At 39.3% G+C, this 16,249-nt stretch overlaps 1 protein-coding gene across 1 annotated transcript in view; it reads right to left on the reverse strand.

Moving 5' to 3' along the window:
- KIAA1328 (KIAA1328 ortholog) overlaps positions 1 to 16,249 on the reverse strand; it is a 180,258-nt gene that overhangs the window by 106,438 nt on the left and 57,571 nt on the right. Inside the window, exon 6 of the mRNA XM_065656410.1 lies at positions 3,978 to 4,105. Coding sequence (XP_065512482.1) covers positions 3,978 to 4,105 — 128 coding nt within the window. The remainder of the gene's footprint in view (positions 1 to 3,977; positions 4,106 to 16,249) is intronic.

Genomic DNA, 16,249 nt, shown 5'->3' on the forward strand with positions numbered 1-16,249 from the left:
CACTGCAGAACATCAACAGATTCATCAGTCAGAGACTTGCCAAAGTAAACTGGATTCTTGCCACTGTTTGAGATGGCAGTGAAGCAGCAACTATATAACTAGGTCAGACCTAATTACCTAGAACAAGGGCAATTTTCTTTACATTTCTGTGTAAAGCTTCTGAAAATGGCAAAGACTGAACACTTGGGAGCTGCAGAAAGAACATCCAAAAATCTTTTTTGATAGAAAAGGTGTAACTACATTTTAATATGGATGGTATTTTCTATTAAAATCAGGGCAGAAGCCTATTGTTCAGTACAGCACTGACTTTACACAAGAGCTATCTCTTTGAATCTGTCTGAGTCAACTTTAGTGACCACTTTAATATTCACTTTACAATTAATGCTTCTTTTTATGGGTTGGTAGAAGGTAAACCAATTTCAGTTCAGCTTCTAGGTATTGAATTTATTATAAAAAGTTATGTACTTAAAACTCCCATAATGAAACCAGAGGCATCATGAGATATTAACCTAGAGTTAATGCTGAGAAGGCCAGTTTGAATAATTCAATTCATGTCACCTTAAGTATCTTTTCAAATGGAATTAACTTTATCTCGCGAAAAAGGGAAGCTCCATGTTCCAGTTACTGATTATTGACTCCAAGAGAGTTCTGCCTTAAATCATCTCACCACCATCTTCCCAGCAATTTTATTTCACTACTACCAGAACGCTTCTCTAAATTTTGAGGGCTGACTTCCGTTACCAAGAAGCAATAGTAAGTAAGAGAAAAAAGTGATTTCCGAATTATTGCTACCATTATGTGATGCTAAAACAGACAAAAATAAAAGTTAATACCAAAGTAGCTGCAGCCGTTTGTCTCCCATAGAACTCCACCTCTTTATGCAATAATGCCAGAGACAGTTTGGTAAAGCTGATATTCTGTTGACCTCTTAATTGTCTCATTCTAACACAACGCCCAGCATTTAAATACTGAAAGGAGATGCTTTCAAATACCTATCTAAGCCCAGGGGAAAGTGACAGCTCATGGTCAGCATTTTGTACAGTAAGAATGAGGGAGCCAGACAGGCAAAACAGGTGATGCTAAAGATGTAAGTGTAGCATTAGAAACGAACCAAAACAAACAAGTAGGAAAAAGGGGAAACTGAACAGAAACTAGAACGAACAGCTCGTAACAGGCAGAACAAAGAAGTGCTTTGGTACAGAGTATAACGGTGCAATCCCATGTTTTGCAAGACACAGGAAAATCAGAAGAGCATCTTACATGGAAGCACAGACGCCCCAGTAACATCAGCAGTCACCCAAAACACGAGATGCTGGTTACCTCCCCCAGACAGTTCAAAGAACTGAAAACTAGGTAGCAAGCTAGTATCTATTGATTTAAAGCCAGACGTATCCAGGATTTCCTTAGCCCAGTCAAAAACAAACAATAGGGCAAAGATTGCCAATGGATCAGGATTCAAACAAAACTCAGGAAGACTTCTTTTAGCCTAATATTTAAGCAAGATGACATTTTTTCAAAGTCCAGCTTAAAACAAAAAGAGGGAGAGCGTAAGAGCTTCAGCAGGGCAGAGAGAGCTGGTGTGGGCAGCAGTCAGAGCGGGAGGAAAGATTTTTGGGCCTGTCCACCTCCCAGTTTTTACCTCCCAAAATCTCTCACTGCTGTGGTCCCCTGTGGCATTCCCTGTCGAGGCAGACAGCAGAATGCCAGCCCTGTGCCTGCCTGAACTACTGTGCTAAGAAAATGCTCATACAGAACAAAAAAAAAAGAGAGAGCGATCGCGACCCGATCGTGACCCAATGAGCTGGCAGTTCAGGTATTAAGACAAAAGACAAAAAGCAACAAAAATAAAAGTGTGTAATAATTAACATGATAGTCCAAGAAGAAGCAACCCCATGACTTTTCTTCAGTTGCGATAGATATCGCATGAAGGAGTGTGTTAGGGAAAGAACCGACGCAATGAGGCAGTCCTAAAAATCTCTGCAGCTTCTGAGCCACGAGGTGAAATGTATCATGAAGAGCTTGTTTGAAAAAACATAACAATTAATGAAGCCAAATGCATTCAAGATATAAGCAGCTCTATGCCTACCAGGGCTGCATAGGAAGAGAAAATTGAAGAGAAAGGCTATAAATATTAGAAATATTTTGCAAACTATAAAAAAAACCAGTTGAAACATGCTTTGACAGGTTTTATCTATGCCTGCAAAGCTTTGCACAGGGCAAGAGGGCTTGGGTAATTTCAGACCTGCTAGGCTGGAGCTGTAGACTAGGTAACCATCAATGAAATGTCAAGGCAAACCTCAATATAATACCTGAATTTGCATTTGTGGACAAAAGTACCTGTAAGTATAGAGAAAAGAATGAGATCAAATATAAGCTTGATAGGACTTCGCACATAAAATCAGAAAACAAGTTCAGAAAATTCTGTGTTTATACACCGACAGAGTGATAAGACAGAAGAACAAGAGATGGACATAGATTGCTGTACCATCAGATGCTGATTTGACAGTTAATAGGCTGAAGATTTCCTATTATCTGCTTCTATACTTTAGATGTGATTACAGTGGATACCTTTATACTAGGTGCTAACCTAGCACAAGATATGTGTATCTTACATTGAAAGGCTAAATGTAAATGGTTAAACACAGCAAAACCTGAGAGAAGTATTGGCATCATCCCAAACACAGCTACCACGGTGCTGTTGGATTACATGAGCTCCCCTGGACTGTCTTCCATAGAGATCCCCAGCAGGTTGCATATCACAGCCAAGAACACAGGCATCATCCATTTTCAGAGAAAAAGGTTCTTGTTCTGAACTCAATGCCATCACAAAATGGATGGCAGATAAAAACACAAAAGAATGGAAATGAAATGTTTATAAAGGCCAAAAGCCTGACAAACAGCTCAATGTCCGACAACATATTTCACAAAAGAAAAACATCAGTAGGATAAAAAATGATACCTGATGCCGATGAAGTCAGAGAAGTATTGCTACCTGCTTCCTGAACAGAATTAAAAATGCATCCCTTCCTTTACAGGCTTCTGAGAAGCAGGATCTGACTGTGCAATTCTGTTAGTAGGGAACCAGAGAGAAGCCAGAACCAGGCCACCTTCTGGATACTCTGTGCTGATGACTTTACTTCCAGCCCTATTATAAAGCTTTAAGAGTCTTCCAGCAAAAGAAAGGATCAAGGGCCCAACATATATAAAAAAGGCATAGTCTAAAGCACCACAGAGTCTGGAAATCTGCACATGGAAGCTACTGAAAGAGAACAGTAGGTAAGAACATCAGGTAGAGCACTTGCTTAAGTAGCCTTCATTTCCAGGGTATAATCTGCTATCAGCAGGGATGCAAATCAAGTACCTAGCTATCAGAAAAAAAATCCTCTGCAACCATGTTTTCAAGTCTTTGGGCGCATGCATCTGAGAAACATTTTACCACTTAATTTAACACATTGTATCGCTAGTCTACATTTTCTGGTTTTAAACTGCGTATGTAATTATAGGTCTTCTATAAACAGCTCCAATCAGATGGGCTGCCTTACAGACTTGAAAAAGCACTTATTGACCAAGTACATCATCTGTAACGTCCTTTTCAATCATCAAAAGCCACAGTGAAAATTTGAAAGGTTGTATCTATAGTGACTGCAATTATTTTGCTGTTTAAGAAACAGGACAGAAAAGGGAAGAACATCTTAACTTTTTCCTTAGCAAAGGCATGGGTTCCTATGATTCCTATGACATAAGCTCCATTACAATATGGTCAATGAACATCACCCATTTTATTCATTCAAAACTTGGGAATTTTATTGTTTTCCTGCAATCCATGTATTAAGGCAAGGACTCATGGGGAAGCAAATCACAAAGCAACATTCAACATTGTATAATGCAAGACAACACACTTAAATTTGCAGTTCTAGTAAAAGAGAAAAGATATTTTGATGATGTCATTAAGAATGAGATGTGAAAAAACAGCTTACCTTGTGCTCCTTTTCCTTGGCAGCACTGAGTTCAGAAAGGGAGAGCGATAGTTTTTCCTGCTGCTCAGCGAGGTACTTCTGATAAAGGCTCAAAAGTTCCTGGCATTCTCTGTACTGCTGCTGCAGAGGTGAGACATCAGAAGTTAAGGAAAAAAGTACTCCTTAGCGAATAGTTAGAGTGAAATATACACCAACTTATTCTGTGTGATTTAGATCCATAATAGTTCAATTTAAAAACAGATACTGTGTGTTTGAGTACTGCCTAATGATGATAAATCTGCCTAGAGATGAATGTTCAAGTACAACTTTCTTCCTACTCAGGGAGTGGAAAAAGAAGAATTGCACCAAATTATTTTATCATTGGAAAAGGGACAGCAGCAGGAGGCAGGTGATGACATTGTTTCAGCTGGAACAATTACAAACTTCTGATTTGTATTCAGCAAAGCCAGACACTACCAGTGTTTATTTATAAATAAATAAATAGCCAGCCAAGTAAGTAAATAGTCCATTTTTAAGCACAGACGTGGATTCACAAGCCCATACACCCAAATCCAATCTCTTTGCTTGAGCACCAACAGCTCCAAAACCCACAGCCACAGATGCCAGCATTACAGGCCTTTCAGAGACTAGCGATGATTTTTGGACAGTAATCTGGAGAAGCAGCAAGTGTAGTGTTTGCAAGGATATTAGCAAGCAACAGTGTCCTGCCTTGCTTGCAGCATTGAAATTCCAACAGGAGATAAATCTGCTCTTCACCTGTCATTGTGTAATTCCCTCCCTTGCTCATGTAGCATGGTAAACCATTTATGCTCCCCTCTCTCCCCCCTCACTTTTAATTATGCATGCAGATGGGATAAGGGCTCGCTGTCCAAAGAGATTACTCTGAATAAATACTTTAATAACAAGTCACTGCAATTAAGGTAGGGAACAAAAACTTCTTCAATCTATAAAATGGTGTTGAGTTACAGATTTCCTTAACATTTTTATGATCTAATCATTGCTTCTGGGCAAATTCATGTTGCAATCATTTTTGCCAATCATGGCTGCATAAATAACTCACTGCTTTGTTATTCCCTGTTACGACCCTGAGGTGGTTTTTTTTTTTTTCCTTCTTCTTGCTCTTTTGGGGAAGGCGGGGCCTTGCCAGCGGTTGGTTTGTTTGTTTTTTCTTGCCTTTAAATAAAAGGCTACACAGAGAATAAGCAAAACATTTTAGGAAGGAATGAGAGATTATTAAACCCCAATGTTTAAATCAATTGGGAGAGCTCCTAGAACACCTTTGCTCAGCACGTGGAAATATGGGAGGGTACAACAATGGCCTAAACAAGCTAATTGCTTTCCAGAGCCAGCCTGCCTAAAGCCTGAGCTGTTTTACATTTCAGTTCATTTTGTCAGAGAGCACCAAAAGGCTGAAGTGATTTGTGGTGGTCTCAGGAGTCTCTGCCAGCTATGATGTATATAAAAGGAATTTTTTATTCCGGTTGTAACCATAGCTGTAATGTTTATAGTAGGTGAACATATTAGCCTGGACGCAGGGCATGAATTTTACTCTAGAAAAAGCCAGTTCATTTATACAGCCTAAGAGTTAAATGTTGGTATTTGAAGACAAATTATAGGGAAATTCATTTAAACCCATGTTATGTGGTGGAATATAAAAACAGACAGTCCTATCTTTACCAATTTTTTTACAGCCCTCTTAATTCACTTTGCTTCCAGCCACCCCTTCCCCACAAAACAGATTTTACCCTCTTCTCCCTCCAGCTGGCACAAGGAATGAGTACCTTGAATGGCCCTGGGGCACATGACCGATGGCCACGCACCTACCCTCGCTCTTGCCACGGCATTAATATCAGTCCTGCTGGAAAGTTAAGCAAGATGCCCTCACTCCCAAGCTTAGCACGTACCCGGCGCAAGTGCACCAGAAAACAGATGCCTGAATTGTGCTTTACAGACTGCAGAGCCCCTGCTGTGCCCGTGATGCCACCACCTCTTGCTTGCAGCTGCCAAATTTATTTAAAATACAGCTTAAAACATGACATGAAAAATTAACATTAGTAAAGCATGAAAGCAAATTCCGATTGTCCAAGGGCCAGTCATGCAATCATGAATGGGAAGGGTGATAGCTAACATGAGCTTGAATGGCAGCCGAGATATCCCTGAAATTTTCCTATGATTTGGTCAGCACTGCAACTGTTCAAACTTACTGTATTAGAAGATTAAAACCTTCTTCATTCATGCAATCACTCTACATTAAGTAACATATTGTTACAGTCACCATAGCCTAAGAGTCCAAAGTCCTGTTTTGCTTACAAAGTAAACACAAAGCTTCAAATAGGAAAAAAAAATGTTCATTTGTTTAAGACACATGCAGAAAAGCTCTAAGTATGATAATTCTCCATAATGTGCTGGTACATTTACTGCAGAATATGTTAATAAGAAAAAAAATGCCTTAATATTACGTCTTACTCTTCCATTCTACTGAATTTTTGCTAAAAGCAGCAAGATTATATCTTTTTTTCCCCTATAAATTACCCAGGCAATATACAACACTGCCACAAAAATATTTAAGCCATTCAGATATAACAAGGGCACACATATACTATGGCAATACAGTCTCTATACAAATACATAAGTAATGATAAACATTTTCATTAGTCTGCTTTAAAAAAAAAGTTTTAAGGGTGAAAAAAACCTATGGAATAACAAATCCCACAGATTTGCATTCCACGGAAGAAGTAATATGCCTAAATGCTCACATCAGATATTTCTTCATGTGTTCAGAAGCACAAATATAGCATTGACAAGATGTTAGTTACCTGAGAGAAATGGTACTTGGCATGTCACTGAACACCGGTTTTATGTCCAAGAAATATGCATTTGAATGTATCCAAGTGATACATTTTATGCAGTTTGTTAGTGAAGTATTAAGGTTGCACATCGTGGGGAGGCGAGGGGGTTTCAATCAAAATCAGAAATGCAACGGTTTTAAGATTTCAACAGCCACATCTGCATGTCATCCTGCAAGTACTATATATTTTATTGAATAAATTAGTAGATTTCATCACTGAATGTAAGTCACAGAATTAAGAGGTCATTTATGGCTCTTAAGAGATAATAACCTCAGTGGAAACAGAGTTGGCTTTGAGAAGAGGGACTGATGGCATGCAGCGGTGACATATTTACAGAGGCCAGGAACAGATTTCCAGGGAGAAGGGGTGAAGCTTCACAAGTAGGCACAGCTAACCTAACGTTGAACGGCTGCCACAGACACACTCCCGCTCACCCCTCGAGTCTCACTCCCTCCATCCACACCAGCTCTACAGCCCTGCCAGACCCTTCACTGGCTCCAAGGGCTCAGCAAACCCACCCAGCAAAGCAAAGGGTCCGTCAAGCACAAAAGCTGGCAAAAGCAAGCAGAGAGAACAGACAGCTGGGAGAGGGGGACACCTCTTCCAGCAGCAGCAACCTGCCTGGTAGGGTCCCATCCGCCTTGCAAAGTCTCAACCTTCCTCTTTCTCCAGTTCCTCTCTTAAACCTCAGGCTTTTGAGTCTGCTCTGTGACTACATCAACTGCTCTCAGGTTGCTCCTGAGTGAAATACTTTTAGCGCTCTCAGAAGGCAAAGTAGGATGGACAGCTGTAGTTCCTTGCTTCTCCAGAAACTGGGGAGAGGGAAGGAAGAGGTTGGAGAAAAAGTGCCAATCTCTATCACATTCACTGACCTCCTATGCTGTTCCTAATACAATCTTTCCACTGCCTCTGACTATAAATGAGTCCCAGCTTAAAATGTGACGTGTTTTGGTCGAGAGCATTAAGCAACTTCCTAGAAAGCTTCTGAATTCTACACATCAGACCTCACATCCTTCTGTGAGCCATGTTCACGCTCCAGCAGCTCAAACACCCACCGGTCTCTTTATCTACAGTCAAGGTTTTCAAATGAAGCCAACACCTGGATAGTCCACAAGGGTTATTTGCTGAAGTTCTGCCTTTCTTAAATGACTTCCTGTAAGAGGGGAAAGAAAAAAAGAAAAAAGAAAAGGTAGCAGACCTTCTCTTTACAAAAAAAGGGGGGTTTTAGGCTGTATCATTCAAGAAGAAATATTTTGGTTTACCTCACTTTATTTCAAAGAAAAAAAAAATACGGCAGTCTACAATCACAGGAATCTGAGGCTGGAAAAACTACTAATGAACAGCAGTGTTAGAGAACACTAATAATGAGATCTTCTTGGCAAATCAATCTAATAAAAAGGCCCTTCTGTATTTTCAGTGTTGTGAGAACTCCTCACCTAGTGACTCCTTCCCTCAATGGCTTATCACAAGCATTTCTGGGACAGGCATGAGCTCTAGTGTTCCTTTTTAGACATGGAAAAATTGTGTCACAGGGTGTCTTTGGGAACGTCTGCACACAGGGGCAGCCCAACACTCCACAGGCCATCCCCAGGACACTCGTCTTGCAGCTCTAGGGTAAGTCAGCACGGCTCAGGTACAGCACTAAGAGACCAGGTTCATCTCGCACCCGGTCAGCTTAGCGTGCAAGTTTGCCTGCATTCACCCATGCTGAAAAGCCCTGACAGACTTCCCAAGCATCAAACAAGATGCCCAGGGACAACCGATTCCTATTCCAGAGACTGTAGCTCTGATTTGGACCGTTCCTTCTTTCAAGGCTGCATGCTTTGATCCATGTCCAAAAGAGAACACAATAGCTAAACCTCCATCATCCAGTTCCATCAGCCCCTATATCCAATGGAATATTGCCTAGAGACTCAGAGCTACTACAGATATATGCAAAGAAGAAACAAACAAGCAAAGAAAGGAAAAAGTCAAACAGGCACGAGTTAGATTTGACTTTAAATAAGACAGCAATAACTTTGCAGCAGAGATACAAGAAGCCTTCTGGGATATGATTTCAGTACGTGATGAAGAAAGCTTTTTGACATCTGCAATCATGATCTAGTAGCCACAAAACACTTTTTTTTTTTTTAATCCCTACTTAAGGACATGAATCTGGAAAGCTGACTGGTTATCATCATATTGCAGTTTCAGCAAAGAAAGAACTCTCTTCACTGCCTCAGGTAGTCCCTTCAAGATAAAGGCTGTGAAAAAACTAGACTGAGGAGACGCTGAGGAAGCACCACTGACACCAGGTTGCCAAAACTAGGCTGAGCACTGGAAGAGAGGTCTTCAGTCTCCAAGGAAAAATACATTTGGATAAGTTGCAAGCAGACCTGAGCTTGTCTGCCTGTCTCCAACTAGATGTGTGTAACCCAGATGTATTCAAGGAGCTGTGCACAGCCACAGTACATGGCAGCAAGCACTTCAGGCCTGATCTGATTTACCTTGCTTTGATGATTTTGTGTTGGTTTTTTGGTTTGTGCTTTTTGTTTGGTTGGTTTTACTTTGTCTGAAACATCAACACTACATCATTTCCAGAATGAGGCTGGACTGTGTCTGGCAACTGGAACTATGTCAACATAAGCTCACATCTGTTTAATGGACACAGCTCTGCATCTACAACTTTGGCACCTTGTACTACTACAGCATCCCACTGCACTGTTACTCAGTAGCCCCAAAATGCCATAAAATGCTGTGGCAAGAGTAAGAAAGCATTTCACCAAATTCTGGCAAAGGCTAAGACCCAACATAGCTTGGTCTCCAAATAATGCTATACCTGTAAATACAGCTAAGGCTCAGGATATATTTAAATGCTCATAATACAAGGGAACAGAATTTGCAGAGTCTGCAGAGCCCCAAGGGCCCACGACAGCCTCGTGGCAAACTCCACTACAAGTGTGCTCAGTTTGAAGTGCACCCATATTTTCCCATGCATCACCCAAGCATTTATTTTTCAGTATTTTGACACAAGAGGCAATGAGGCTTATTTTCTACCTTTAATATTTTGCATATCAATAGGAGAAAGATATCATGCCTTTTGGGAAAGAAGCAATATGTGTGTCGTTCTGATTTCCACCTGCAGGCTCTCTTCTTCCTAACCAAAGAAAGAATTAAAATAATGCAGCTTCAACTACTTACATATGAGAAGTCATATGAATAAAAATAAACTGCTGGTATTAATGAATTAACATCTAAAAGGAACACTTTAAAATATAAACTAAGATATTCTAAGCTCTTTCCTTTATCATAAACAATTACATACTTCATTGGAAGCTGACCCACATTTAATTTTAAAATACAACTTGTGTTTAATACATATACAGTCCTGCACTTCAACAATCTCATCTCAGAAATGCAACAACAGGACTGCATTTTGGAAATCAAACTATCCAGGCACACATCAAAGTCAACCCTAACAAATTTTTTCTACCTTTAAAATTAAGAGAAATAAAATAAGTGGCTTGAACCTATGTGAATCATTGTTCTGTGAAAGGATAAAGACTAGTAACTTCTATGAAGGTTTATTATCTAAACTGTGAAGATGCTGCAAAGACTGAAGGTAATAAAATGTTTTATGAACAACTTCACTTTGCTCGTTCTTATATAACTGAGTTTATGTGGACACCTTGGCACAGTGGTGCTAGGAACCTGTAGGGAACTTTCTGCACATCCACTTTTCAATGTATTAAAGAAATCATCCGGTGTGGGTCTGAACCTTATGAGCCTTCAATTCAAAACACAATCTCTTCTGATCCAAAACCCTCAGGAAGCACATTTCTGAAAACACTATGCAGAAGCAAGTCACATACAATAAGATAGTGATCTCCAGTCTAAAGCTCAACAGTTACATTTTAATTTACACTTGAATATTTTAATGTTGTTATCCATTCAGTAAATTAACTCAAGATGCAAGAATAAAAAGACAAGATGCATAGGGAAAAAGGTCAGAAGGTCCACAAAAGTTAAGAACTTCACTTCTGTTTGAAGCATCAGCATTATGTTGTTGAATGCCACAGCTCTTATATAAAGGAATTGCTTAATACATTCCCATTCTGTTTGAAGGGAAATTAAATTCACATTCTTTGGGAATATGGTATTGTAATTAGTTCATGACTTGATTACACTTTGAAGTGAGCCAGGGCTGCATATAGTGCATACAAATTAGTCAAGTTATGGTTACCTGCCTAAAGAAAAGCTACAGAATTAAGAACAAAGTTAGGGACAAAGCCATGGCAGTCCCTCGGAGCTTTCAGGATGCACATGCAAAACATCAAATTCAAATCTAGTCTCTGGACTTAGTGATGTCAGGTGTGAACAGAAATAAAAACCACAGTTCCCTAAACAACTCATTTGTTTTCAAAAGATAATCTTTCCATCTCCACACATGCCACCTGTAGGCCAACTGTTAACATTGAACCTAAAAAAAACAATAAAAGATACAAGATCTCCTACCCTGGTTTAATTTACCAGTGTGATTTATTCCTAGTACTTGTAATTTTTTAAATTTATTTTATAGACAGCCTGAGCTTTACATCATCTACCAAGATCCTCTTTTCCACCCAGATGATTAAATTCCCCAAGTTCACTTTAAAGATACTGAAAAATATTGAAATGTACAACATATATACAGTGCATCTAAAATTGGCCAAACCAAAAGATGGCCAGTATGATTTAAAGAGAGCAAGGAAAGCATTTAAACCTAAAACTAATTCCCAAGACAGCACATGAACTCAGAGAAGTCTCACACTTTCAAAATGCAAAAGCTGTTTAGGGTACCAGATTTGATCCTATGTATTGAAAATCCTTTCCATGGGATATGCCAATCAAACTGGACAGCTTATCTGCCATGTTCTCTGGTTCAAAGGTGGGTAAGGACAAAAATACCACATGCCATCATAGGCCAGCAGATGTGCCTGAATCAATAAATGCAAATACCATCTCAGAGCTTGCACTTTCCATTCCAAGTGGAAAACACATCTCCAGCCTTATCTTCATTAATACAAACAAAAGGATACTTACAAGCAAAGAAAAAAAAAAAAACCACTTTATTCTACTGCCTGGCTGTGCTAACAACAACTTTCATCTAGTGAAAAGGAAGGAAGAATGCAACACACAAAAGGCAAATTATGCCACTACACACACTGGTGAAAACACAGATTTTCATAATAACAAACATAAGGAATCTGATGAAAGAAAAATTAAGAAAATGAATACACATAATACAGCTCCCATAGATCATCATAACAAGCTACTTGCCCTGGCATAGGCCATAAACATTTTTCGATTTTGGCTTAAAAACTGCGATGGCCTGAGATTTTCCTTCACTGGCAGGAAAGAGTTTGTTCAGAACATATTCACTCCTTTCAGGGGAGCTCTGCCAACACCTATAGCGACTTTCAGGATTTAAAGATTTCCTTTGGCATTTGCTTAGACGGCACAGCTACTCAGCCTCTTCCACTGGAAACTGTTAAGGAACTCGTTACTTATGTATTTGTCTATCAGCCTGTAAATGCATGATCCTTTTTTATGGAAAAAAGGAGCCTGGAGATTCAGCCGTATACAATTTCTGTACAAAACAGTCCCAGCATCTGAGAATAACACCACACATTTCATCATGTACAACAGAAAATAATATCAATCTGTACTGTGTAAGAATATGAAGCCAAAAGAAGGTATTGCACCTATCACCAACCACACAAAAAAGAGTGCTATTTTTTCCTTTTACATATTTAGAGTGCAAAATTAAACAAATAAAAAGAACACTGCATAATTTAGCTTTCATTTTCTATCAAATTGCTCATAATTGTAACCATAAAATGATAATATTCTACCATATGTGCATCTGCAAAGACGACAAAAGCACTGGTCAGCCCCTGCGACAAGAAAAATGGACCTGCCGCTCCATCTAGTGACCTTGCTGGATATTACCGCTCCTCTAACTGCACAGAGCGCTTGTCAAATTTTGAGGTTAATTCTGTTACAGAGAGGGATCCAACACATCACTTTAAAACATGAAAATGCGCCTGCTACCCCTCTTCCTCAAATTACACTCCCCTCCATCCACAGAGGCAGCCACAGCTTTACATAAAACACCCATCACTGGAAATACTTGCTGTTTTTATTTGCAGGCCTTTGTGAGAATTAAAAAACCTTTCACAGTAGCCACCATTAAATGTTTACACAAAGCCATTTGTCGTATCAGTACTACTCAATATTAAAACAGCCATGTTCTTTACTCTAATTTGACAACGGAGCTCCTGGCAGAAGCCTGAAGAGAGATAAGGTGCTTTTAGCCTATATGGGAATTGAGGTATCTGAGAAAGGATGCTCAGCCTGTTACATTTGGACACAGTAAGAGGACTTATTTAGCAGGATAAATGTGAGCTCAGAGTTGGATGCATGGAGGAAATGGGACAGAGAGGCAAAAGAGAAATGGAATGTAAAACCCGAAATTACTGAGAGCAGAGCCACAGCACCTCCATCTCAATTAAAGAACACGCATAGTAAATCAAAAAGGTGTCTGCTTTGCAGGGAATGAGGATGTAAGATCACAAAACATCAGCTCATTTTATAATGAAGCTAATCAGGTTTGGTCTCCGTTACTACCAGAATGGAGATCACCTGAGAATACACAGTGGTGTCTGTCTTGTTGCTTCCTCGTAGGAAACAATCAATCATCACTCTTAATGTTATATACTCCATGTCTCTCACTGAACCTTTTCCTTACAGCCCTCAAATGGGAATAACGCTGACAGAGAAAAGCAGACTCTCCTTCAGCCAAGCTCCCACCAGTCTCGAATGAGATTCCTCGTTCGGGTCTGTACAGGAAAGGAAACCTGGCTGCTACAGGGAATTCTTTTGTTTGCTGCTTCCTCACATGGTTGCTTCTCTGTATCAGTTTGCATCAGGCTTGAGTATTTCAACTTCCTTTCCCTCCCCGCCACCTTTTAAACTGGAACATACTCAGGAACACGTAGATTTTAATGTGACCATCTGCAAATGGTGCAAGTGGAGAGATGAAAAATCTGTAAATGTTGCTGGACCGAAATAGAAAAAAAAAAAAAAATATACCAGTGAGCCAAGAAATCTTCCCTCCTTGTGGAACTGCCTTCAGTGTTATAGCTAGAGCAGCACAGAATGTAAAAACTGCTGATCATTCTAGATAATTTCATTTTTTATTTTAAAACTATTGCTATTTTGACAGTCTTTCTAACCTTGTGAGTACACAATCTGTTTGCATGCTGTTGATGAGAGAAACACAACACTCCTTTTCCTAAAAAGGCAGCTGAGGTCAAATCAAACTCCATACAAGCACACTAATACTAATTTTAAAGGAGGTGTCCCCACACCCAAAAAAGGAAAGTATTCCATGTCAGAGTGCTCCAAAGGCTTTCTTTTCCATCACGTGCTGTACAAATCTCTAATTAAATAAGTATTTCAGAATGACGAAGGCCTCAGAAAGTTGGTACTTTCTTGTAAAAAAAAAAAAATGGCCTTAAACATGCCAAACTAAAAAGCACTGGTTTCACCAAACTGAAGTCACTGAAGAAAAGATTTAATAACAGCCTCATTATAAGGTTCATTGTTGTAGGACTATTTAATATACAAGATTAACACATCTTATCTCCCACTTTGACTGAAACCTATTATACCCCTCATTAATACATGCACGTTTCTACATCATTTACAGCACTAAAGTCTGAAATAGTATTGTCTGAAACAGGGTGTGTTCTGCTGCTCTTCCTGGTGGTGGGCTATTTTTGCAGTAACAGTACTCAAAAATAAGCCTTACAGCTCAAAATGGAAGACATGCCTAGGTAAAGTAAATAGAGTTGTTTAAAACAGAAAGAAACGAAAAGTAAAAATCATTCACTTTGCCAACACTCCAGATTTCATTTTTTTGACTTCAGTTCCTCACATCCAGCCCAAAAGGTAACATATCTACGTATCATAAAAAAGGGAAACTTCTACCTTCCCAACCTAGTGAATAATTATATTTTTCCTACTGACAATTTGAGATTTAGAAGTAAATAAAGTGAACCACAGCTCCTCAAATTATCAGGCATTTAAAAATTCTTCAGATCTGGATCATCAAAGAAGAAAAGGAAGCTGTATGTACAAATAGTACAACACTGTCCCAGATTACATACATTTGTGTCTATAGATACACTAGGACAGACCAGAACAATGTACCTTAATATTATTTGAAGGAGACGAAATCACATAAGGAAAAATACACATTTTTACGTTCTCAGTAGACCAAAGGGACCAGGTTGGCCCTTATTCTTGTACAAACAGAAGAACTGTTATGAGCCAGATAAACACAGGACTCGGCAAGACAGAAAATTTATATTGGAAGTATTTCAGGACAAAGAATATGCATTTGTCCAGCAACTGAACAAATGGATTCAGGTGTTTACAAACTTTTCCATACTTCTACCCACCAAGTTCCAGACAAATAAAAGGACGAGATTTTCCGAGTTCTCCTAAGCTGTGAAACTGCCCTCTACAGGAGGCTGTGAAGGTTTAAAGTTTACAGGGACTCAGCTAAACAAATAAATAAAAATAAGAAAAAGTCCACCCAGTGCTACCAAATACAGAGACACATTCTGGCTCCATCTTTCAATCACAGTTTTGTGGACACAGGGAGACTCTCTGCTGCAAGTATTGCTACTTGCTTATCCTATCCTTATATTCCACCACATGGTTACGGCCACTGTCAGAGCTGAAAGCCTAAATTTGGTGGTTTGACCCAGTACAGATGTTTTATGTTGTAATCATAATACAATTAACAGGTAAAATATATTACAACTTGCTAAGTATATTGAAGATACTCCTTTTACAACCATTTGAAGAGAATTGCTACCATTCATGAACTGTCAGAAAACAGGTTAACAAAATTCCCTCACTCTTGATGTTCTGCAGCTACCCTATCCAACAAAAAGGCTTCTAAATCAAATGGTTAATATTTATTGAAGAGGAAGAAACAAATCACCTGGAATGACTCAACTGGGGGGGTATTGATTGCAAAGACTTAACTTCCATAAGTCAAATGTACAGCTTCTGGGATTTTCTACTGTTCTTAGAGACCAAGATGCTCACTCTGGCTGATTAGTTTTGTATTAGGAAAAGGGTCTTGCCAGGAAAGGCCTGTTCCCAGAGTGACACTGATTCATTCACATTTACTGTTGTCTTTTTGGAAGTTTACATGACTTCAGGTAAAAAGAAGTTCCATGAGACTCTGGAAGTACAATCTTCTGGAAGAAAAAATGCTCATCCCTACAGCCTCACATTTATTACCACAGCAGAATAACTGGTATACTGGAGGTCTTCTCAGCTTCTTAGATGGAGCATGCCAAGATATCCAGCTGGACACGTCAG

Source organism: Caloenas nicobarica, chromosome Z (assembly GCF_036013445.1).
Source record: "Caloenas nicobarica isolate bCalNic1 chromosome Z, bCalNic1.hap1, whole genome shotgun sequence".
Classification (NCBI taxonomy): domain Eukaryota; kingdom Metazoa; phylum Chordata; class Aves; order Columbiformes; family Columbidae; genus Caloenas; species Caloenas nicobarica.